Source organism: Amblyomma maculatum, chromosome 6 (genome assembly GCF_055883805.1).
Source record: "Amblyomma maculatum isolate TAMU_Amacu chromosome 6, ASM5588380v1, whole genome shotgun sequence".
NCBI classification, from domain to species: Eukaryota; Metazoa; Arthropoda; class Arachnida; order Ixodida; family Ixodidae; genus Amblyomma; species Amblyomma maculatum.
In genome coordinates, this window is record NC_139349.1 from 94,717,091 (window position 1) to 94,743,687 (window position 26,597).

The window sequence follows — 26,597 nt, forward strand, 5'->3', positions numbered from 1 at the left end:
CAAACCAAATGCTGGACAGAATCAGGGCAAGCATCCAGTCAGACGAAACACTTTCCAGGGTGGCTAACTTCTGCACTACATCATGGCCAACTGTGCATGGGCTGTCGCCTGACCTGAAAAGGTACGTCGAGGTGGCTAGTGAGATTTCGCTCGTTTATGGTCTGCTATTCAAAGGCGACAGAATAATCATCCCGCCAGATATCAGAGTAGAGGTTCTGGGAAAACTCCATGCAGGCCACTTGGGTACAACGAGGTGCCGAGAGAGGGCAAGAAAATGCATATGGTGGCCAGGCATAGACGGCGGTTCATGGTGCGTCCCTTGTCGAACACAACCAGCATTCCATTGAGTGCATCAAAGTTCACTGGCGTTTGATAATTCGTTTACAAGAAATTAAAAACGCAGCATCTGTCACAGGCAAGCACATTGAAGACTACATGGAAAAGTGTCCAACTTGCTGAGAGCACAGAAAGCCAGAAACAGAACCCCTGCTTCAAACCCCATTGTCAGCACACCCTTGGGACACAGTCGGCATGGATCTCTTCACGCTGGAGGGGAAAGAGTATGTTGTAGTAGTAGACCACTACTCTCGATTTTTCGAGCTAGACCAGCTGCCGAGGACCGCTACAAAAACATAGCCGTAGTCTTGGAGCCAATGTTTGCACGGTACGGTGTTCCACGGATAATAGACAACGGGCCGCAGTTCACTTCCACGGAGTTCAAAGAACTAGTGCATCACTGTGGAGCCTCACACACAACTTCAAGCCCTTACTACCCGCAGAGCAACGGTATGGCTGAGAGGGCTGTGCAGACAGCAAAACAGCTTTTGAGGAAGTCTTCCAACATACACGAAGCGCTGCTTGCTTACAGGGCCACATCCAGCGTGGAAGGGTTTTCACCAGGAGAACTCTTAATGGGTCATCGTCTGAACACCACAGTACCAACCACTGCGAAGCTGCTAGCGCCGAAGTGGGATGACAGCGAATTCAGACAAAATAATGAAGCCTACAGAGCTCGTGCAAAACGATCATACGACACCCGGCACAAGGTACAGAGCCGAGAGCGCTTACCAACAGGCACAGCGGTGCGCATCGTCGCTGGAGCTGCATCAGACGGCGTGGTAACACAGCCAACATCAGAACCAAGGTCTTACGTTGTACAAACCGACACAGAGGACAAGCAAGACGTACAGCAAGTCACCTGCAACCGTTGCAGGACACGAGCACCACAAGAAGTGGACGTGTTTGTAAGAGACCAGAACGCCTGGACCTATGAGATCTACTGTTCCCAAGGACGCGGGATCGAATCCCGGCCTCGGCGGCAGCTTTTCGATGGAGGTGAAAAGCAAGGCGCCCGTGTGCTGTGCGATGTCGGTGCACGTTAAAGAACCCCAGATGGTCGAAATTACCGGAGTCCTCCACTACGGCGTCTCTCATAGCCTGAGTTGCTTTGGGACGTTAAACCCCACAAACCAACCAACCAACCAAACCTTCCAAGAAAGGGAAGTGTTGTGGGCGCCACTGACGACAGCGCCCCAAGCGGCAAGCTAACCAGGCAGACAGCCGGGAGACCCCGACATGGGCGACCGCGCCAAGCAGAGCGAAAACGGGCGCCATTACCTGATGTATAAATAAACGGTTTTGCTTGTTATACCGGCTACGTCTAACACACAAAGGAGGAATCCGGGCTTCAGGGTAGAGCACATTGTTGGCAACAAATTTTGGAAGTCCAAGACACAACCGAAGCGCGCTTTTCGCTCCAAGAGAACAAGCGGCCGAATTTTATAAGCTGCTGAACCAGAAAACAAGACTGAACAGTACTCTAAAACTGGACGCACATACATAACATAAACAATTAAAAGCCCATCTCTCCGCATTCCAGACCGGGGACGACTAATTCGGCGCAACATGCCCACGGACCGACCCCCTTTCGTAGCAATATGGTTAATGTGGGGCTGCCATGAAAGATTATCATCATAAGTTACCTCTAAATAGTTTAATGATTTAACCTGAGGTATTATTTGTTGCTGATACACTACAGACAAGTTTATAGGATCTTTTATATTGAATACAAGCACCGCGCTTTTGTTCACATTTAATTCCGGCACAAGGCACACCAGCGTGTGCCGGCCGCAATGGAACAAAACTTCATGAGTCCTGCTACCCCCTCACTTGTTAGTAATCCCACCGCTTTACAAACACCCCAGTGGGTCGACAGTCATCCAGAGTTTGCCGCCTCGTGCAACGGTATGCGCCGTAGTTTCAACTTGGGGCAGGAGGAGTGTTGTGGTGGTAACTAGCGCCGCCGAGGTGTGTCGGTAACCAGCGGCACGGAGTGGACATTCAGGTGGCGTGCAGAAGGCAGACTGGACGCGGTGTCTCATGCGGTGTCTGGTGATCTGTGTTCCGTGTGCTTGGGTTAGGGCTAGGGTTGGTTGGACAACCGCAATGCTGGCCGTATGTAGTTGAGGTTAATAAAAGTGTATTAACACTTGTAACAGTTGGTACCCGCATATTATTAACCTCTCGCTGTAACGATACACCACACCAGCCGCCGAAAAAGGTCGAGAGTCTCAGCTAGAGTTAAACTAGTGTCTATTCATCGGACCATTCCTTTTGTGCATGCAAGATGAGATTGGATAAAGCTGCTCACCTGAAGCGATACAAATAAATTGCATTTAAGGAGATCCTTAACGCAATTGAGGTCTGGAGATCGGCACAGTATCCCGCCACGTCCAAACTGCCTCACTTCAGCAATCGAGTCATACTGCGAAGAGGCTGCCTGGAGAGCAGCTCTAACTTCCAGGGTTAGTCATTTTGATAAATCCGCCATCCTTGGGCACCAGCGCTACAGGAATGTTTCGAACGCCAGATCGTTGGAACGCTTCCAGAGGTAAATAATGAGGCACGATGAAAGCCGACCAGGGGGAGCTCTCCTTGCCTTGTCAGATGGAAGGGAGCATGCACCAGATGCAGTCCTCCTGTGAGGGTACAGACCTCAACCAGTGACCATCATCATCCTACGGCAACCCCAGGCAAGGCCTCCCGCACCACAGGGGTGGGGGGCGGGGGTTGTTTCGGGGAGCGGGCTTTTTCCTGGCCGGGAAGCTGCGTAGACATCACTTTACAGCTACAATCTCTCTGCGTGCATTATCAACACGGTAAAAGGCGCAAATGCGCAGGGGAAAACAGAAAAAGAGGACCAGCCACCCAATACTTAGCCGATTCACACCATGGTGCGTCGTAATCCACGTCAGCACGTGTGCTGACAGCGGCATAATTCTTTTTTCTCAATGGTAGGGTCCCATAACTTCTTTCTCCTTGTCTCCCAGCGAAATAAATGGCGATTGCTGCTGAGAGGTGCTCTGAACGCAACCTTACGATAACATACATTCACTGAAGTCAGTAATTGATTGCGGTGAAAGTAATTGCATAGTGTAACCGTTGTCATACCGTCACCTCCTGGCTGTGTATTTTTAATTGGATCACAGGAAGGGAAAGGCGCTGTATGTGTTACACTTGAAGGGCTACGTGGTAATTTAGACCACCTGGGAATCTTTAACGTGCACTGACATCGCGGGATCCTTCCCCTGATGGGGCTGGGGCAGGTAGGTCACCGCCGCTTGCGGCGGGGGCTAGTCTGCCACTGATTTTTTATCTGTTGTAGGCCGTCATTGCACCCGGCACCGCTTCGGCGGTGGTGGACGGCGGCTGTTGTTGTGGCGGGCGTCTTTCTCTCCCTCTTCTTTTTTTCTTTCTTTTCTATTTTCTCTTCTGTCCACACGAGGCAGCGAAGGTGGCTCACCTACAGAGCCAGTAGCAGGCCCATGCATTTTCTTTTCTTTCTTCCGACAGCCACAAAACAACTGACATCGCACAGCACACGGTCACCATTTCGTTTCGCCTCCATCGAAACGCAGCTGCCGCGGTCGGGATCAAACCCGGGAACTCCGGCAAAGTAGTCGGGCGTCTCACGACTAGTTTTGGGGCTATCATCATCATCATCGTCATCATCCTGACTATACCCACTGCAGGGCGAAGGCCTCTCCCATATTTCTCCACTTAACCCGGTTCTGTGCTAGCTGCATCCACTTGACCCCCGCATACGTCGTAACCTCATCCACCCACCTAACTTTCTGCCGCCTCCTGCTACGCTTTCCTTCTCTTGGAATCCAGTTTGTTACCCTAAGCGACCATCGGTTTCCTCTCTCCGCACTACATGTGCTGCCCATGCCCATTTCTTCTTCTTAATTTCCACTAGAATGTCGGTAACTTAAGTCATTTCTCTGACCCACTCTGCACGCTTCCTATCTCTTAATGTTACCCCTACCATTTTTCGTTCCATAGCCCTCTGGGTTGTTCTCAACTTAAGTAGAACTCTCTTGGTTAGCCTCCACGTTTCAGCCCCATAGGTGAGTACAGGTAAGATGCAACTGTTGTATACTTTCCTCTTGAGCGATACCGGTAAGCTGCTAGTCATAATCTGCGAGTGCTTGCCAAATGCGCTCCATCCCAATCTTATTCTTCTTGTTATTTCCTTTTCATGGTCGGGATCTGCGGTTACTACCTGTCCTAAGTAGACATAATCACCTTCTACTTCCAGTACTTCGCTACCTAATGTAAACTGCTGTTCCTTCCCGAGGCTGTTGAACATTACCTTAGTCTTCTGCATATTGATTTTGTCATCAATCATTATTTGCAGTTCATCCCCCGAGTTGCTTAGCAAGGGGCTATGAGGAATCTAAAACATCACATTATGCAAGCTGAAGGGGATCACGCCCTAGGAAATATGTTAGTAATTTATTTGAATGGGGTGAATAAAAAATAAAAATTGCACTCACAGGATTCGAACACATGCTTTAGTGCTGAGATAAGTAGTGTAAATCCATTGCGCCACAAAAGCTTTTCAGAGAGCAGCTCTTTGGCGCCCGTTCCTGGGTTTCGCGTCGTCGTCGCCATCGACGTTGTTCCTCATAACCAGCTCCACTTTCATTCCCACATACCTTCTTTCCCTTACAGCGAGATTCTGGTGCTCACAGAAACAAGCGTGACAGCCCTACTGAAAAATGAAAAGTTCTACGGGGCAATAACCTCACACAATCTCATCAGATCACATACTCTCTCATACGTGCATATCATTATCATAAAATATCTTCCATAATTTATGCTAATGTGCAAGAAACGATGAGATCATACGCAATTATATGCGACTTGTATGTGATTTCTTACGTGAATTGAGTGAGACTGTGGGAGAAAATGTGAGATTATTTCCTCACACAAGTTTTTCAGTAGGGAGATACTGCGCCTTTCCATTCCTGCGAACCAATTATGAAAGACACTTCAGAGCTCAAATGGACATTCACTCCCACCTTCTTTCCCTTACGGGGCAATTCTGGTGCCCCCCCCCAAAAAAAAAAAAAAAAAAAAAGATCACTGCAGAATCTGCATTGGAGTAATGCGAAAGCACGGATGCAGGTGGTCGAAATTTCCGGAGTCCTCCACTACGGTGTCTCTCATAGCCTGAGTTTCTCTGTGTTGTTAAACCCCACAAACCAAACCAAACCAAGCCGATGCTGCTGTTGGTTGCTTCTGGTTGCTTCTAGTTGCTTAATTCACTTCTTGTTTCCCCATTTTAGTCTTTGGTATTTTCAAATTGCGCGCCAATCCCTTCCTATGCCCTTTTTCGGCTCTACTTCTGGTTGCATGACGTCACACAATCTACCTCACATTAATTCACTTCTTGTTTACCCATTTTAGTTTTTGAAAGTATGCCAAAGACTAAAATGGGTAAACAAGAAATAGACGTCATAGAAATAAATGAGCGCTATTTATAGAAAGGGTCGTGAAATTCGTGGCCTAAAATCAGGGAGGTGAGGCTAAGATGCAAGAGCAGTGTTAACAAGTTAGGCAGGCATAAGCATGGTTTGACCTTGTGCCGAATGCGGTAAGATGGTCCGGTTCAGAATAGTGTTTATGAGCAGCATTGAACAATTCAGTAGGTTCTAGTATGGTTCAACTAAGTATCGAGCGTAAGCGGTATGACGATCCGGTTCAACAGCGCGTTTAACAGGCTTCCGATTACGGTCATGCTCCAGCCTTGCAGCCAATTCTTTGGTCTCCGCCGCCGGATCGTCCACCTCACACCTACGCCCTCGCTTGCTTCGCTGCACTGCGGCTACGGCAGAGCCGCAGAGTTGCTATGTATAGCGTCAGCATTGGAAGTGGTACTATGCGAACCATTGAGATTGACTTTTGCATTTACTACAGCTTTCGCGCTAAACACTTTCTAAGATAAATTGTTCATAGAAGCTACGCGTTAAGACTAATAGAGAATTGATTATTATATCAATATGACAGATTTTTTAAAGAAATACGAAGATAAATATTGAGCATGGCGGGAGCTAACGTCCAATCGTTTGCAAAGAAATGCTCATGTATCGTCCACCTACTGACCCATCCACTGGGCAAGAGTCCGTTTGTCGTCCCGCCCGGCTATCAATCGATCCGTCGGTGCTTCCGTCCCTCTGTATGCCTGTGTGTACTGGAGTCTGTCAGTCCGTCCATCCCTCCGTCTATCCATGCACCCGCCAACCCACTCACCTAATAATTTACTAGGTCGTCTGTAATTCATCCTTTCTTCATTTCTTTCTCCGTACGGGAGAAAAGGTTTTATGGAACCTTTTTTGTACAGCTGGACACCCAGAATGGCCTAGTGCCCAATATCTGGTCATACTATATGATTCGGCAGATATTGGTGGGTCGTGTTGGGTAACCACGTTTTCCAGAGCTGCCGCACGAAATTCAGAAGCGTGCCTCTATTAAAATTGGTGCTTCTCATTTGCATCTTTAAACCAAGTTAGGAGCTGCCGTATCCTTTTAACTGCCGACCATTAAATGCACGCAATGACCTTCAGAAACAAGTTTATGAATTACTCATGAGAGCAGTGCGCGGGTAGCTCTTATGACGAAATTTTGGCAGCATTTACATCACGTATCAGATAATACTTGCGGATGTCGTGAATGAGATTGTCGCTGGGGAAAATTCTTTATTCTCGTTAGAAGCACACCGCGCTGCTGCGCCCGATAAGGGGTAAGTGGAAGCCTGCTTGCGACAGGCTGCGTCACGAGTGCCAGCGAAGCGACAGGCAACCTGCCTGCGAAGTACCTCAGCATGGACTTGCCAAAGAAGAAGGAAAGTAGCCTAAAAGCATAAATATAAAGTGCATGATCTCGGCGCCAGCAGACGACGCCGGACGTATTGCCAAATACACGCCGATTTCCCGCAGATGCACGGGCTTGCATGATACCAAGTTTGCGGCGCACATTTTTCTACAAAGCTTGTTGCTATGAGAAACGCGGTCTCTGCAGCTGTACTGATCTGCGCAACTACAGAGTTGAAAGCGGTAAAATGTAGCGAAGGTGGTAAGCGGAGGAAGGAAGCTTTCACAATGCACAGCCTTCTTACACGTGTGTAAGCGTCTACAGCTTAGTAAAGTCTCTGTTAAGCTATTTCCTTTATGGAATTATGATGCAGTCAAAGGAGAGTTTATATAAGGTAATGAATGCTCGCAGATATTGCACATATATGTGAAAAGCATGCTTGAGCGCGACAGAATGTAGACTATAGCTATGACATTCCTAAAACCTTTTCCAGGTATGAAAACACATTCCTACAAACCCAAAGGAAACAACCTGAACACGCTGCGGCCTTTTGTTGGGCAAGAATTATTCAGTTCAAAAAGGCATGTGACATGATCCTCCCCCTAAAAATTAAGCTTCGCCTCGATGTGAAAAGAGTTGTGTATAAGAAAAAAAAAAGAAACAGAAAAAAGACCTACACAATTATTGCACAAAGGAGCATTACACAGCCTGGGCAAGATGGTACACGCAGCGATGGTAAACACAGCGCCGATGACGCTCAGTCCCTAGAAAAGTAAGGCTTGAGCCTCACCTCGTTCACGACTTCGGGCCGCTGATGCCGATGAGCCACTGTCGTAGTTCCGTCAGGCACAACTTCGTAGTTCACGTTGCTTAGGCAGCGGAAGACATTGTACGGGCCAAAATACCGATGCAGGAGCTTTTCACACAGGCCCTTGCGATTCACAGCTGTCCACACCCACACCTGGTCACCCGGTTCGTAGTGCACGTCCCTGTGGCGAAGGTTGTAATGTCGGGCATCGGCACCTTGTTGTCCTTTGATGTGAAAGTGGGCTAGCTGGCGTGCTTGTTCTGCTTGTTCCACGAATTGGCCAGCGTCGGAGGTGATGTCGTCACCTCATGGTAGCATGGCGTCTAACATCATGCACATTTTCTTACCATACACGAGACGGAACGGGGTAAAACGTGTTGTTTCCTGCCTCGCGGTATTGCAAGCGAAGGCGATGCAAGTCAGCATTTTGCCCCACGTCTTGTACTCACAATTGACGTGCATTAAAATCATGTCTGCCATGGTCTTATCGAGCCGTTCTGTTAGGTCACTCGTTTGCCGGTGGTAGGCGGTAGTTCTTCGATGTTCAGTATGGCTCAGTGTCACGATATCCCGTAAGAGCTGAGCGATGAATGCATGTCCCTGGTCAGTGATGATGGTCGATGGGGCGCCATGTCGAAGAAGGATGTCGTGCATAAAGAACTCAGCCACTTCGGCTGAAGTAAAGCGCGCAAGGGCCTTCATCTAGGCGAAGCGGGTCAATTAGTCCGTGGCAACTACGATCCACTTGTAGCCAGTCGATTACAGAGGAAAGGGCCCAAGGAGGTCTATGCCCACTTTGTCGAATGGTATTTGTTGGGCTCGATGGACTTAAGCATGCCTGGAGGTGGAAGCGCAGGTTTCTTACGACGCCTCTGGCATTGCCGGCACGTTCGTACGTAATGCTTGACGTTGGACGCAAGGTGTGGCCAGTAATAATTTTGACGGGCTCTAAAGAGAGTGTGCCTGTAACCATGATGGCCGAACGTCGGTTCGTCATGACACGTAATAAGGACTTCATCGCGAGGTTCTCAGGGTCAGCCGGGATGCCACCAGCACACACGATGTGCCCAAGAAAATTCAATTCAGTGAAACCGAAGTGGCAGTTTTCAGGTTTGAGGGACAGGTTGGCAGACCGAACGGCGTCGAGGACAGCTCTGAGACGATGACAATGTTCTTTGAAAGTTGCCGAAAAGGTGATCACATCATCCAAGTAAACTATACATGTCTGCCACTTTAGACCAGTGAGCAACGTGTCCACCATCCTCTGGAAGGTTGCAGGAGAGCAGCACAGCCAGAAGGGGAGGACACGAAATTCGTAAAGCCCATCGGGTGTGATGAAGGCAGTTTTCTCCAGGCCCCTCTCATCAAATTCAATCTGTCAAGAGCCACGTCTGAGATCGACTGAAGAAAAGTACTTAGCGTGTCGAAGTTTGTCCAGGGAGTCGTCTATGCGCGGGAAAACGTCTTTCTTCGTCTCGCTTTTAGCTTTCTGCTGTCGACGCAGAAGCACAGTGTGTCATATTTTTTCTTGACGAGAACGACAGGAGAATATAAATGGAAGTTGGAGGTAGCAAATTGGAGAAAAGCAACATGGCTATACTGCTGATTAAGTTTCACTTTGGAATGCCACACTGCATATTTCAAAACAAGGTATGTTTGTCTCAAAGACAGTATCACCTGTAGAAGCTCCTTGACAGTAAGCTCGGAGTATTGTATGTCGGTAAAGTCCAGTCATGTATTCGATAGAGACATCATACACGACGTAACAACAGCCATGCGAAGCGTGCATGAAATGTTCTGCAGTTTCAGGCGTTATATTGGAATTATGATTAATAAGACAGTTGATGCATGTGCTATGTGAAGTCACAAAATAAAAAGAAAGAAGAGAAGCATGTCCTAAAAAACTGCATAACGTGCTAAGTTAAACAATAATATGCGCCTGACATGAAAGTAAATAAATCCACCTAGCCATGATTGATTTTGAACGCAAAAGTCATGCACACACTACTGACATTTTAAAGCACATTTCATGCTGTAATCAAACGAACCGAAAACTTCAGTATATAAATCGTTTTCTGCTTATTGGCAATGTTAATGATAACTTAAAATGGAATAAATTCGATATTTTTTGCCATTGCATGGTAATTACATATGCAATTGACGGTTTAGCTTTTACTCTACCTTGTATTTTTTATTTTTTAGAGCAGTACTATTCAATCCAGCTCTTAACAACTTTACTTCTTATCTTGGCTATGGCAATGATAACAATACATTGTTCAAGATTACCTAAAGTGCACTTGCGTACTATCATAAGCAGAACGCATAGCGTCATTATAGTTCTGGTGAAATTATATTTCTTTACGCCTGCGGCACGAATTAGCCGAGATGGCGAGTATTGTTGTTGGAGAAGCTATCTAGCCCAGAAAAAAGGCGGGATAACACAAAGCGAACCCGCCATCCACTTAACCTGCAAAGTCTCATGGCTTGCAGGTTAGCTTAGTGGCGGGTTCGCTTTGTGTTGTTTCGCCTCGCCTAGCCTATAGATAGCTCTATCGACATGAACACTCCCTATATCGGCTCTTTCGTGCCGCAGGCATAAAGCCATATATAGTTCTCTCAAAGCTATTATGCTGAGTAACAGTTTCATGGAAAACTATAAGTTCAGAGTTGATTTTGAAACCAAGAAGTAGTGTTCGAAGGTTCCTATTAGCAGTTATCTTTCGTTAAAAAGAGGGCGAAACTGCATCTTTTGTTTCTGTGTAGACACTACTTATCAATGCCGTTGTTCGAAAGGGCGAATAATCATTGAATTAGTCGCGCCAGAATACCTTTTCAGCTGAATTATCTGTACCAGACGTCAGGGCTGCAGCGTTTTACGCAGATATCTTTGACATACTAGGAAAGTATTTTCATACTTGGAATGTTTTCAGGTGTGCCATATGTCTGCCTTCTATCCCAAGTATGCATTTCACATATATGTGCAATGCATGCTGGCCTGCTTTTTCTGATAATAAAACTGTCTCTCGCAACTTCCTCCTGTGTCGGATCTTACTGTGTTTACCATATTTCCATAAAGAAATTGCTTCGTTGAAGGTTTCGTAAGTCGCAGCCGCTTACAAACGTTTGCGACGGTAGAATTTACTGTGCTTCATTTCACCATCCTCGCATCTTTTTCCTCCATTCAACATTCATACTGCAGTCGAGAACATCCACTCAGAGCGCCCGCATACACTTGTGAGCGTATGTAGCCGTATGTGAACGCATATGCGGGCCAGCCAGTTTGGTATTCATGCAAGACAATGCATCTGCGGTATACTAACAAGTCTTAGGCAATACGCATTTAGGCCAGTGCTAACAGTGCGCCGTGAATAACATTCCTTGCTTGTGCTTGTTTTGCTTTGTTACCATGCAGTGCATGCTCACATGCTGCACAAAAGGCGCATCTCTTCGCTGGGTCTACTTTAGTGGCCAGTCGCAAGCAGGCCTTGAAGTAACCTCTCATCTGCCTCAGAATCTAGAGGTACCTCAAAAGAGAATAAAGACTTCCAACAATTTCCTAGATAAAGCGTAATGGCGAGCAAGTAAAAAGAGTATGCTCTTTTTTCTTGTATATGCTTGGGCACAAATGTAGAATCATACATTCCCCTGCATGCCCAAATTGCCCAGAACACTATGCAAACTTAGAGCATTGCATCTTTTCATGCCCTGTCGCCCTCCAATCTCCTCACTTTCCACACCCTCCTCCCCCAACGTGGCGGGCTTGGTTAGCCTCTGACCAGCTGCAAGATCAGTTGGCCTTGGTGACCCTGGCCCAGGACATTCTTAACGCTTAATGCAATGCGTTAAATAAAGTTGTTTCCTCCTCCTCCTCCTCTAGAATGAAAGGTTTTCTGTTGATGGCAGTTACGAAAATTTGTCGCTAAAAGCAGCGGTTAGTCTTTCACATTGCTGCCTTGACTTCGTCATAAAGTTGGAAGTACCAGAAGGACGTGGTATCTCCTGTCAAGTCGGTCTGTACACGAAAGAGAGAAATATAATTTTTAATTGAGGCATGTATTCAACGACATGCAGCAATGCGCGAAGGTGTACCCACTCAGAACACCAAAAACCTGTACAGCCAACTATTGCAGGAAAGAGGCCACAAGGCAATTCTTGATGTCAACTTTAAGAGCACGTTCAGTAAAGTTATCTGCTTTATGCAAACTGACGGATGAATGCATGTATAGCTGGACGGACGGGAGATAAAGTGGTTGGCTGGATTTTATCATGGGGTGAGTGACAGATGATGACTGACGGACGAACGGCCGGACGGACCAACAGGCTGGCGGGCGTGCAGACTGGTAGGAGGAAGGGTGTTTATGCATTCATGTATGGGTGTATGTGTGTGTCTATATATTTATGTATGAACAGGTAGATGAACGGACGGATGGATTGATGGATGGATGGATGAATGGATGGATGGATGGATGGATGGATGGATGGATGGATGGATGGATGGATGGATGGAGGGACGGGCGGACGTATGGATGGATGGACAGGCGGATGGACGGATGGATGGATGGATGAATAGATGGGTGGATGAAATAACGGATGGTAGCAATGATGGCTGGACGGATGGACGGACAAACGGATGAATAAGAGGTGTGATGGGCGGGTGCTTGTTTTGCTGAGTAGAGGATGTATGGGTGGGTGGATGGACGGACAAGTGGGAAAATACGTATGCATGGATGGACAGATGAATAAGTGGATAGTTGAACATTCCGGGGAGTCTACCTGCCCAATTAAATGCAAATACCTGCGCGTGAAAGCCACGTTTAAACAAAGTTGATGTAGCAAGCATGCATGAAGGCGCAGAATTTCACGCGGAACATAAAATGACAGTGTTCTATCAAGTCTTCTTAGACGGATGTTTCGGGCGCCTGGCTGGGCCTAGTAAGCTGCTGTAGCATTTTGCATACAGTTCGTTAGAAGACACGCGGTATCCGCTCATGAAAAAGGCACAGCTGTTTGGATTCCACTGCTGAGGGCGCTCTGCTTCAGAATCGACCTGTTCATTTCCATTGATCCCGCAGTGCGCAGCGTTTCACTAAAACATTGTACTGTGGCCTTGCAGTCGGGCAGCAGGTGAAGGTGGTGAAGGTTGGCTGTTCCTGGCCCTATGGGGCTGGGATGGTAGGTCAACGCCGCTTGCGACGGGGCTAGCCTGCCACCAGATTTTTATCTGTTGTAGGCTGTCATTGCACCCGCCACCGCTTAGACGACGGCTGTTGCGGCGCGCGTCTTTCTCTCCCTCTTTTTTTCTTCTCTACTTTCTCTCTTCTGCCCGCACGAGGCAGCGGAGGTGGCTCAGCTACAGAACCAGTAGCAGACCCGTGCATTTTCTTTTCCTTCTTTCTACAGCCACACCAACAACAACAACGGTCGAGCAGCAGGGGTTAGCGGGAGGCGGACAGGTAGTGAAGGTTGACTGTTCCTGGCCCTACGGTGCTGGGACTGGTAGCCTGCCACCAGATTTTTATCTGTTGTAGGCCGTCATTGCACTCGCCACCGCTTAGGTGGTGGACGACAGCTGTTGCGGCGCACGTCTTTCTCTCCCTCTTCTTTTTCTTTCTTCTCTACTTTCTTTCTTCTGTCCGCACGAGGCAGCGGAGGTGGCACAGCTACAGAGCCGGTAGCAGGCCCGTGCATTTTCTTTTCCTTCTTCTTACAGCCACAACAACAACAGTTGGGAAGATGTAAGGAGTTCCATGGTGTTGAGTGCCAGAGACTGGTACGCGGTGTGCTGTAAGAAATTTTTCGAAATTTGCAATGCAGTCTTTGAGTCCGTGAATATATATCATCATTGAGGTAGTTCCCCACATATGTAGGTAATAGATTCCCGAAGGGCTGCAAGTTCAGCGGCGATTGACGTGGAAATATGCCCCAAAAGGAAATGAACAGTCGTTTTCTGAGCAGGTATCACAACGAATACAGCGGATGCCTGTGCTGACACAGATCCGTCAGTGTATACGAGAATATAAGTATGATTTTCTGACCAGATGTGCGCAAGAGTAAGTTGTTTGAGTCGACTAAATAGCCCCATGAATTCCTTTAGTATCTCGGGAACACGTAGGAGGCCCCGCCGGGGTGGTGCAGTGGTAAGACGCCCGACTACTGTGCCGGAGTTCCCGGGTTCGAACCCGACCGCGGCGGCTGCGTTTCGATGGAGACGAAACGAAGAGGCGTCGTGTGCTGTGCGATGTCAGCGCACGTTAAAGATCCCCAGGTGGTCGAAATTACTCCGTAGCCCTCCACTACGGCTCCTCTTTCTCTCTTTCCACTTTCATTCCCACCTTCCTCCCTTCCCTTACGGCGCGGTTTGGGTGTCCACAGAGCAAGTGTGACAGTTACTGCGCCTTTCCCTTCCTGTGAACCAATTTAACTTTAACTTTAACACGTAGGAGCACAGAAGTATTATCCATCACGCATGGTGGTTGGGCGGGATAATATAGCCTGTTGGTACTTGCGAGTGATGACAGCGAAGTGCACTTTTAAAGCTACAGTCCGGCCGTTCATCCACAATCTTCATCACTGGCCGACAACGATGCAGTGGAAGTGCTCGTAAATACACGCGAATTAGTTCGTGTGACAAGTATATCGACATTGCACGAGCATGTGCCTCTTCAATTGTGCCTTTGTTAGAGGTATGTACATACATATGGGCAATTCAAGGAATATCATCAGCGTCTGCGCTTGCACGCTTTCCAAAGTCCGCGAGCAGGAAATGCTCATTACGAGCAGTCTCGTAAAGTCGTATTAAGGAGCGCTGAGTGAATTGTTTGATAAATGAATAGGTTTGACGGATGAACGCTTGCAATTATGCATGCATGGACAGATGAATGGAGGAATTGATTGAGTGACAGGTGGTTGCGAGTTTTTGTGGGTTTGGTGTGTTTAGAAGTCGAATGTAGATATATACCTTGTTTGCGCACTTTGTGCACAATTATAGCAACTTGGAGTTCATTTTTACAAACACAAATCCTGGAATGAACAGGTAGAAGCTTTTCGACAAAGGCTTTCTAAAAGTGTGATATTAGTAACGCATGCTTTCTTCAATGGGAAAACATTATGGTGTTAATTTGCGACTCTTGGCTTCTATCATATATAAATTGTTTCAAAGTGATATGAATTACCACTACGCAAAATTAAATTGCATAATTCATGAAAAGAAGTGCTGTTCATTCTGGCTAATAAATCTTTGGACGCCGCCACAGGACACATATTTAAAAAAAAATTAAGCTTGGGCTTGTAACTGCTTTACACGAAATTATGCTGTTAAAAAAGTTGGATGTGGTTTAGCTCTTAGCGCACGTTAAAGATCCCCAGGTGGTCGAAATTACTCCGTAGCCCTCCACTACGGCTCCTCTTTCTCTCTCTTTCCACTTTAACGCCCACCTTCCTCCCTTCCCTAACGGCGCGGTTCAGGCGTCCACAGACACAAGTGTGAGAGATACTGCGCCTTTCCGTTCCTGTGAACTACTTATTATTATTATTATTATTAGCTCTGGTTAACCCTAGTTGAATTGCGAAAGCAACGGCGGAAGATTCTTTTGCCTGCTACATTATTCCCCTATAATCTTCTAAATTTAAAAATGCTACTGTTTCATTGGCTCCATCTCTATGTGTATTTGGGACATGAAAAATTGCTAGGGGGCATCGCAGAGGCTTTCTGCGAAGAAGCGAAAGCCGATGGTTGTAGCCCTCCACTATGACACCTCTCTCTCTCTATTTCTTCTTTCACACTCGCCTGCCTTCTTTTCCTTACCCCCGCCGGGGTGGTGCAGTGGTACGGCGCCTGACTACTGTGCCGATGTATCCGGGTTCGAAGCCGACCTCGGCGGCTGCGTTTCGATGGAGGCGAAACGAAGAGGCGTCGTGTGCTGTGTGATGTCAGCGCATGTTAAGGATCTCCAGGTGGTCGAAATTACTCCGTAGCCCTTCACTACGGCTCCTCTTTCTCTCTTTCCACTTTTACTCCCACCTTCCTCCCTTCCCCAACGGCGCTGTTGAGGTGTCCACAGAAAACAAGTGAGACAGTTACCGCGCCTTTCTCTTCCTATAAACGAATCAGTTTTTTTCTTTTCCTTACGGCTCGGTTTAGGTGTCCGCGGAGAACTGCGACTGATACTGCGCATTTTCTTTTCTATAAACCAATTGAAACGTCGCTGCAGGCTGCTGTACTGCGTCTGCTTCTATATGCTGGGGACAGCGTTCGAGGTAGCGCTGTAAGAAAGGCGTTACACGAACGCCTGGATCTGCCGCCCGGCGGGATCAGCTTCGTATATTCGTGAATTTTCTGGTGGCGTCGTGACCGGACGTGACGTCCGGTTACTAGACATGTTTGTATAGGACATCATGATGACGTGTCGTCCGGTTATGACCACGGCCGATCACATCACTATGTGATGACGTTATGGTCAGTCATCTCTGTCATTACCCATGACTTGTCAGTAAGACTAATTACTAATTAGTCCTAGTTAGAGACTAGTTGGCCATCAGTACTAGGTAGTCAGTTCGTACTGGTTAGTGACTATTTAGTCATTAGCCATAGCTATTATTGGCACTAGTTAAAATGCGACATGGTCGTAGCCGGACGGACAGGGTCATGGCCGCGAGTGTGAGCCATTGAAGGCACAATCTCGCGGAATTTCGTGGAATCTCGCGAAGATGCGTGACACTTCTCGTAGCCGGACAGACAGGGTCATTCATGGCTTTCGCCTTAATTGACATAGGCACTACGGCACGTTGGCCTAGAATATGTTGCGCCCGTATCTATCCCCAGATTGCAGAATGAATGAATGAATGAATGAATGAATGAATGAATGAATGAATGAATGAATGAATGAATGAATGAATGAATGAATGAATGAATCCTTTATTTGAAGGAAGGGGTGGCTCTCGGCCGCTGTTTGGGTAATTAGGGAGTTAGGAGGGATGGGAGTGTAGCTTCGTTTTCACGGTTCTTCAAGCTGTTGCTTGTTGTTTGCCATGCTGCCGATCTTCGCGCTGTAAGTCGACCTCTTTCACACTACACGAAGCAGGCCACACTCACTGCCGTATGTAGCAAAGGAATGTTATATTGCGGTACTTGATAGAATCTGATCTGCTAGGGTGGGCATGTCGTCATGTGGAATATGCGTAATTTTGTTTCTTCGTGAAAACAAGGGAAAATGCCATATAAGGTGTTTTAGGTCTGCTGTACACAGTTTCTGACAGTGGGTGCATATGCTGTGTTTTAGTGTTTCGTGTCTTCCGAGAAACCACTTGTCAAGTAAGTGCGGTGTGTAAGTTGCGTTTGTTATTTTTACTTTGTTAAGAAATATGTCTTGTGGTCGAGTGAGCCCTTTCGTGTTAACACCGGCCTTGGTGTTGATTCATATAACCTAAGCTTGCTGTCGTGTTTTATTTTGGAGCGTACTATCGGGCGTCAAATGAAACGCGAACAGCGGAACGCGCGATAGGCCCAACTGAGGCCGCCTGCCTATCGTTATCAGAAAGAGGCGCGAATTTCCAGTTCGCGATAGTTTGTTTCATTTTCTTTGGCGTTCATTATCTTGTTTTGCCACAGGAGCATCACAGTTATATTATCCATCGATCGCAACTGCCGCAGCGCGGTTTCTCTGGCGAAAGTGGCTTATCAGAAAAAAAAAAAAATCGATGAAGAACGTCACGTAGAGCACCGACCGTTCCCGATCGGCCGCCTGCGCTGTTCGCATCGCAACCAGATGCTGATGGCATGCATCGGTGGAAGCCCAATCAAAGTGCTGTGTGGTGCTGTGCGATGCGGCGTTCGAGGAAGCGGCAAATGGTTTGGTTTGTGGGGATTTAACGTCCCAAAGTGACTCGGGCTCTAAGAGATGCCGTGGAGGAGGACTCCGGAAATTTCGACCACCTGGGGTTCTTTAACGTGCACTGACACCGCACAGCACACGGGTGCCTTTGCTTTTCACCTCCATCGACAAGCGGCCGCCGTGGCCGGCATTCGATCCCGCATCCTTGGGAACAGTAGTCGAGCGCCGTAGCCACTGCGCCACCCCGGCGGGGCGGAAGCGGCAAATGAAAGGCGCCACACGGACGCCTTGATCGGATGCCCGGCGGGGTCAGCTTTGTATATGAATGAATGAATGAATGAATGAATGAATGAATGAATGAATGAATGAATGAATGAATGAATGAATGAATGAATGAATGAATGAATGAAAACTTTATTTCCACCGAAAAGGAGCCCTTCATCTCCCGCCCCCGGCACGCAGGCCGGGGAGCAGGTCAGGAGGGCCCCGCAGGCTGAGGTGAGGTGAGGTTACAAGCACTCTTCACGGCCTCAGCCGCCAGGCGGGTCGCATGCCGCTGAACGGTGGGATCTCCGCTCCGCAGACAAACCTCCCAGGCTTCTCTACTATCAATGTTAATGCCGGCGCCTGGGGAATCGGCGCATTGCCATATTATATGATCTAGCGTGCCTTTTTGCCCGCAATTTTTACATTTAGAATCTTCTTCCTCCCCGGTCTGTGTTAAGAAAACCTAGACAGGGCAGATGTAGTTATCGGCTTGTAATCGCCTACAGATGCGTGCTTCATTGTTAGTGAGAGACCGATCTGGGGGAGGGTATACTTTTCGATCTAATTTGTAAGATTCTGTGATCTCATTGTATGTGATAGCGCATTCTTTAATTCCCTTGCATTCGGGCTGTTCTACCGCTGCCCGGTGGTAGGGATCTCGGGCCAGCAGGTGCGCAGCTTCCTTGCCAGGGACAGACTCGTGTGCTGGCATCCATATGATGGATATGGTTCTAGTAATGGGATTTGTGAGAAGAATCTTTTTGGCCTCCTCTGAGATCTGTCCTTTTGCAAAATTCTAGACAGCCGTTTTGCTGTTAAAGTTAAAGTTAAATTGGTTCACAGGAAGGGAAAGGCGCAGTAACTGTCACACTTGTTCTGTGGACACCCGAACCGCGCCGTAAGGGAAGGGAGGAAGGTGGGAATGAAAGTGGAAAGAGAGAAAGAGGAGCCGTAGTGGAGGGCTACGGAGTAATTTCGACCACCTGGGGATCTTTAACGTGCGCTGACATCGCACAGCACACGACGCCTCTTCTTTTCGCCTCCATCGAAACGCAGCCGCCGCGGTCGGGTTCGAACCCGGGAACTCCGGCACAGTAGTCAGTCGGGCGTCTTACCACTGCACCACCCCGGCGGGGCCGTTTTGCTGTCGCTGATTATAGTTTTGGCTTGTGTACCAGTGCATGCGAGCGCTATTGCGACCTCTTCAGCTGTACTAATGTGACGGGTGCGTGTTGAGGCCGCAATTTTAGGTGCACCTTCTCCGTTTACTACTGCCGAGACAGCTGCTCCGTGTCGTCCGCATGATGCGTCTACATAAGCAACTTCATCGACTGCTTTGCGTTTCATTCTTGTTAGCGATGGCTTTGGCTCTGTATTCTCTGCGTTCTTTGTTGTAGTCTGGGTGCATGTTTTGAGGTAAGGGTGGTACCAGTATGTGTTCCCTCATGTTGGGTGGGATAGATGTTTTCATCTGTGGGCCTCTGTCTGATTGGAGTCCGACCCAGTCCAGGATGGCTCTGCCTGTCTCCGTCTGACTTAGTCTTTCCAGTTGAGAGATTCTGACAGCCGAATTGCCTGGTGACGTCATGACCAGTCGTGACGGTACATCGCGCGCCTTTTGTCGAACACAACCAGCATTCCATTGAATGCAACTAAGTTCACCGGCGTTCTTTAATTAGTTTACAGGAAAGGAAAGGTACAGATATCTAGGTGTCACTCGCGGAATCCCGCTATCATCCTCGCGGTAGAGAAGGGGAATTATGATAAGCGTCTCACGATCCGGTGCGGGGCGCAGTTGGTTAAAGCGTTGGGCTGGGGATCCAAGGGATGGAGTTTCGATTCCTGGTGGAAGCAACATTTCTTTATTTTTAACTTCACGTCCGGTCATGGTCGATGACGTTACCAGGCCATGACGTCCCAATCTCGCAATATCCCGCGGAATCTCGGAAAGAAATGTGGTGTGGAAATTAAAAAGTTGTTTGTAATTGTACATACATGTCTTGTTCAAATTCTTTGCCTCAATCTATCGGAAAGCTGAAACAGCTAATGAGCTGCGCTCAAATATTGCATCAAGAAGTAACGTAATCGTCGGCAAAAAAACATGGCCAGCGGCAGCTACGTGATGCACGTACCCATTTTTGATGAGAGGGATCAAGCAGCGTTTTGTTTCTTAGCCTTGCAATGAAACGGTTTTGGAGCCCTTTGTCTTAATAAATTATATGAATTATAGACCTTTTCAACGTTCCAGATAAGGAGATATTAATGTAGCAGTTCCAGAGTGCTGTCTTTGGATAAAGAAATGGTTTCGAAAGATAGCTGGTCTTCTAAACGCCTAAACTAGCATGATGGCGCAGTCTATTCCTCGCAGGCGCCTTCACCCACATCCTATTTTACTGGTCATGTCAAACCACTTCTTAGAGATTTTTCATATGTCTATGAAAAATCCATCGGTGCGTTCTCTGCAGCTTGCTTGTATGGAGCGTCAGGCATTATTTAATTGATAAAGCTAATAGAATAATATTGATTTAACACTGAAATTTGTAATTTGAATGTATTGTGAAAGTGAGCCGACTTTTTTATTGCTTTAAAATTGAAAACTTGGCTTCAAATGCAAACTTAAAAAAAGATGTTTTTGCCAGGTTCTACAGCATTCAAACGGCGTTCATGCATCTGGTGCCCCTGCGGGAACGGCGAAAATGTATTCTGCGCCATAAAATAAATGAAACGAAAAATATTTCATGCATTAATAACGAGTAACAGTTCGCATCGCTGTTCAACGTAGGAAGGAAATACTGATCAATTTTAAGAAGTAAGCCTTAAAAAAAAAATAGTATAAATTGGTCCTAAGAAAGGAGACGTGCTGTATCTCTCCCACTTCGCGGTCGCCACCTGGCCACGCCTTATGGGAATAGAGGATGATAGATATGACTAAATAAAAGAGGTGCCATAATGCAGGCCTTCAGAATAATATCGATAAATTGGGGACATTTAGCGAGGTCGGAATTATTCGGCAGCCCTGTACCACGGCACCTTTTATCTTTTGCTTAAAGTATGCATTGCCTGCTGGGAAAAGTCATCGTGCAAGAGTTATGTGTGTATAATAACATGAATCGTTTGCTTCCTTAACTGAAACTGGTTTAGGAAACATGCATCTGCATAAATTCGTTAAAGCAAACAGAATATGAAAGTTCATGCGATAACTTCATATTACTGTGAGTTGTCCATCACGGCTGAGAAAATGTTTTTCATTTCGCTCATATACTGCGTGCCTTTTTTAGTGGGTCTTGGCGAAGTTTGCATAAATAGTCTAAACAAAAACTCCTTTTCAGTAATATAGTGTATTGAAAATTACCGTTTTCGTTGCAGTACTTTGCGGTTGTTACTTGATTTTGCTAGCATACAATTTCTTGTGCTGAAAGGTGACTGGCTACTTCTATATATGAAATTCAAAAGCGTATAACGGCCCGGCAAGGCACGCTTCTTACATATTTTGCCATGAAATATCACAAAAACGTCACTAGGCCTATAGAAGAGGAAAACAGAACACTGGCAAATTATAGCAGTACATAGGCAAATTCGCGCACTAAGCGGGCTCAAAATACTTCTGGCAATTAAAAATGCTAGCGGCTAGTTGTTGGTAATATAAAAGATTTGAATTTAGGGTTAATCATCGAATATTCCAGAACTATAGCATATCCACTCGACAAAACTTTAAGCAACATAATTTTTTTTTTTTTTGTGATGTGATGATAGAGTAGAGCTAGCTGTTCGCAGCGCTCTTTTTTTTTTTTTTTTTTTTTTTTTTCTTGTGAATACAGCAGGGTTTGACGGGTGGCTGCGCAATACATTCCCAACCTCGTAACACATGACTGCTGGCAGCTGGCGACATTTGCCACGCATGCGGCGAATGCGGCTATTGAGCAAGCACTTGAGATATAGCTTACTGGCGGTGAAATAGTGAAAAAAGAATGAAAAACTAACAAACCAAAAATAAATGTCTAATATCACGTTAAGCTTCCTGTTGGGCCTTTAAATAGGGCGCGCAAGATCTAGCTAGATCATATAGACTTTGTGAGAGGCTGTCAGTCCATTTAGAAAGCACTCTCTGGCTAAGAAATACTGTAGAATCATGTTAGGATGGAATCTGGCAGCACTTCTTGGCCTTGCCATCTTTACGTCCTGGGCGCCGCTTATTCCGACGGATGCAGGTGAGAAATCATCGTCACCGTCCTGCGACTGCGGACCATTATTCGGAAACCCATCTATTAGAAAGAAGTGCACATTCTTTCAATTTCATATGCCTTGTTTGCTGCTTTCATACGCACAATTGATTTACAACTTCTCATTGAACTTTCTTAAATATGGCAAGAAGATACAACAACAGTCGGTGCACTCCGAAAAGTATGTTATAAAAGTAACGAAGTCCACAACTGCGTGCCTAGCGACAGCATTGCGGTGCATCAAAGAACAATAAAGACTGAGCAATCGGGCGAATTTTTCGCCCTACGAATTTTGTACTGTAGCAGCTGAGAGTCTCAAGGGCATTTCCCTTTAACGAATGCGCAGGACACCTTCAACAACTGAGTGCCTTGCTGTCAATGCGGAAACGGGAAGGGGAGACAAAAATTTAGGCTCAAGCATTTTTAGTTGCCTTAGATGAATTTCTTTTGTAATCATTTTTATATTTTCGCACAACTGAAGGAACAAAGACTGCAGTGAAAGTTTAGAAAAGGTTAACAGAAAACTGAAAATATTGAGGTCGAAGAAATTCTGTGGAATAAAACTTGTAAATTGTAGAGAACATGCTCAGCACAATACCTGCAAGGACAGTACTGCGTTGTGCCTGATTTTATGGCGCATATTCAACTGAAGCTATCTTGAGCCAAGAAATGAAAACTGCAGGAACACCATTTTTCTAAAGATATGCACCCCAGGAAAATATTTCTCAGAGCTTTGTATTATTTGTCTTTTTTGCTTCAAAGGCATTGGCACAGGCACATATCACTGGCTTGTTATACGAGATAGGACCCGATTTACCTTAAATGGTTATACCCATGCGCAACTGCTTCTACACAGTTCCAGATTATTGTGGCTGTTATTCCTACCTCAGAGAGCAGCGGTGATTAAGTTTGTTGTTGCTACTTGTAGCACATTTGTTGCTACTGTTGCGGTTGAATTTCTGATTTCAGTACAGCCCTCCCAATACAGACATTCTGAAAGCTTTTTTTATCCTCCTGAGCACTGGACTGCTTTCACTACTATTCACCAATGTAAAAGAGGCACACATACTATACGTCCGAAACTGAGTTTTGAAATCGGATATAAAGACGGAATAAAGCACATATATGGTACGTAAGACTCGTTCAAAGCTCATTTTGCATTGCTAAGTAACATCGATGACTGACATTACGATTTCCAAGTCCATAACCAGGAACGTTCATAGTGTTCTGTGATAAAATTCTTCCCCAAATTGAGGACCTCTTGAGAAGGCATGTAACTCTATAAACAAACGAAAAAATAGAGGAGGGGGGGGGGGTCCATTTCTTCCCATTCAGGTATTAATGCTATTTGATTTTGAGATTTTAGTGTGGCATGTACTCTTCAGTGTGTAACCAAGTATATGGTGCTGCGGCTGGTAGCTCTATTACAAGAAATATTGAAAAGCGCACATTACACCAGCGCTGAAATAATGAAGTCTTCACTGGCAAAAACACTTGCTAAGGAAGCTTGTTTTATGCATGCAGCCCTTATAGACCAACCGGAGGTCTTTTCGTTGAGCGCACCCATACGGTAGATGCCAGTTTTACTTTGCTATTTGTAGGCGACAGTATTGTAGCCACATAATTTGAGTTGGAAGCATATGTCGGCCTTTAGTTTTTATTTTGAGTTGCAGTGCTTTGTTTGATATTGTGGACTCCAATGTCCCTGCCAGGCGCCTGAAATTCTACATTGTTTTAATTATGGGTCTGTGTATTCAGCGTGTACACAGACAATGCAACCACTGGGTTTAAAATATGGAATACAAAATGTTAGCGCGTGCGCACGAATGAATTTCATCGCCAATGAGAGCAGTATCAGTGTAGATGCTGAGAGTATCTGAGTCCACATCCTGAAGCTGCTGAATTGCAAAAACCTGTGGGGAGGGAAAAATTGTCGCGAGATATAAGTGATATATCGCCGAGAAGCGATCGGAGTATATCTTTCGCGAGCCGAGAAGGAATAAGCACGGGAGCACCGTCACATTACTGGAAATTTCAAGCTAGAAGGCGCCTGCCTTGTTGGTCATTTTACGAATGAATATGATGTTAAAACAGGCATCACAGATAGCGTGCCGCAGTGTTGGGCTAGCGCCAAAATGTGCCTTCTTCGTTTATGTATCCCTCTGCGCTCTGAGCTTCTCACAATCTTAGAACCATTTGCGCCCTCCCGCGAACTGTAATGAAACCAATATGAGTCTTCACTGATTGATGCGCGGCTTACTAAGAAATATTTCGCTGCCTCAAAGGAGGCCGCAGACACGGGCATTCAACCATCTTCCACATGCATGCGCAGGTAAGGAATGATATTGAAATAATTTGTACACCATGCCCGGTGATAATATGATGGGAACTGCTGCTCCTGCTACCCCAGATAGGACGATCATTTTTAATTTACCAACCCTTCAGGAGAGAACTTGTATGCTACACAACCTCCTCAGCAGCTACACTAGGGAACAGGGCAACAAAGACTGGGGAACAGGGCGACAAAGACGGGACAAGAACGAGACAATAACTCTCTCGTCCTTGTCCTTATGCCACCTTTGTTGCGCTGTTGCCCAGTATCAATGCATAACAACTCGCCCACGTCTCAGCTTTACTCTTCAGTATCCACCATGCACTGAGCTCGTGCGTTTCTTCATAAATCAAGTCGTTCCCGCATGAAAAAAATCACTTCACCGGTCCTCGTTTTGTGCAAGACCAGCCTTGAACCGTCCCACGTGGTCTTTATCAACAAGGGTTATGCTGACTCGGCGTATACCCATATACTCTTGAGAAATAGCGACAGCCCGTACTGTCGCGGTAACGTGCTCGCAATGCGGTCTGCACTGCGGCGCCGACCTTACCATTTGACTCTGCCAGTGTACTGCATTTGAAACCGGGCGAATGGTGTCCAGCCGACAGATTCCAGAGCCGCGCTGCTCCGTGCTCTAGTTAGCGACATATAGAAGCCAAAACTGCCTGATCAAGGTTGAGTAGGGAGGCTGACTGAGGCCCATCTGATAGGGTGCAGCCATAGAAAAATGGTACACACATTCGGACCTAGAGATGTGACTAAAGCTCTTTCCGCATTTCCGCCGCAGAGGACTCATGCCTTCCCTTCAAAATAAAGGACTCTCAATTAATGAATCTCAATGTTTCTTCGATTGAGCCCCGTTAGGTCCAATTATGCACACCTCTCGCATACAATGACATCTAGTCACAGCCATAAAATACTCTTTTGTTTATAGGTAACAATTTTAGTGCAGCACTTAAGAACGTACTGCTCAGCAAATAAGGGAACTGATGGAGAACTGTTCAATTATTGAAAGTATCAATTAGCTCGGAACAAAGTGTGGTTTTCAACTTGAATTCATTACGTTCTCCTATTTGTAGTTTTTGCACTTCACCTGCATGTACACTCCTATCGTAGTCATGAATAAGACCGATAGTACATCTAATATATGAGATATAAGAGAGCGAAAGAGCAATTACGGTTCCTTCAAGACAACGCCATCGCTTAAACAATTCCTGAAGGAGACACATTAAAACTGCAACCTATATATAGTGCCGACGCCCGGATTTATCAGACCAGCCACTTATGTGACTATGTATCTTTTACCGTTTTCAGTCGTAATTTCACGCAACACAGTCTAGTGCACGAATCACGTAGTGTCATTTGCCGGCTTCGCCATAGGTCAGAGATTTTAGCAAAGCGCGCAAGGACGGCACAAGAGACCCAGTTAAACATCCTCCCACCTCAGCGACCGGAACCCGACTACACGCACGAGCACCTCTTCGTCCTACTGCCTATAATTCATCCTATTCAAGCGCATTAGCAATGTGCAATTCTCATCTAAACACATCGATTCATACAACTGATCGTAAGATAATCACCGAGAAAGCTGTAAGGGGGGCACGCAATTACACTATATCTTGGCAGTGCGCACTAGAACAAAAAAACTGTTGATGCCATTGCACTGTATTTTTTATTCCGTCTAAAGACAATTATTCGTATCATTTTGTCAAGGGTCTCGAACCCGTACTAATATAAACACCACGCTAAGAACATCTCTTCTCCTGCGTGCCAGGACCTAGAAAATAACAAAAATAGGGAGGGGAGGAGGTCACTGACATTGCGCAGAGTGTGCACTTCGCAGTCCGTTAAAAGAAAATAGGTGTTAAAAGAAATAGAAAAAGAAAGAAAAGAAAGCAACGGCGGAGGCTTTTTTTGCCTGCTACATTATTCCCCTATCGCGCCCTATCAGTGTAAGGTGCTACATTATTAGGGACACTTAA

The 26,597-nt window shown here is 46.4% G+C and overlaps 1 protein-coding gene across 1 annotated transcript in view; it reads left to right on the forward strand.

The window, feature by feature from the left end:
- Positions 1-22,149: 22,149 nt before the first annotated feature.
- LOC146186304 (uncharacterized) overlaps positions 22,150-26,597 on the forward strand; it is a 45,475-nt gene continuing 41,027 nt past the window's right edge. Inside the window, exon 1 of the mRNA XM_084605653.1 lies at positions 22,150-22,271. Within this exon, the coding sequence (XP_084461779.1) occupies positions 22,193-22,271 (79 nt within the window). The 5' untranslated portion in view covers positions 22,150-22,192. The remainder of the gene's footprint in view (positions 22,272-26,597) is intronic.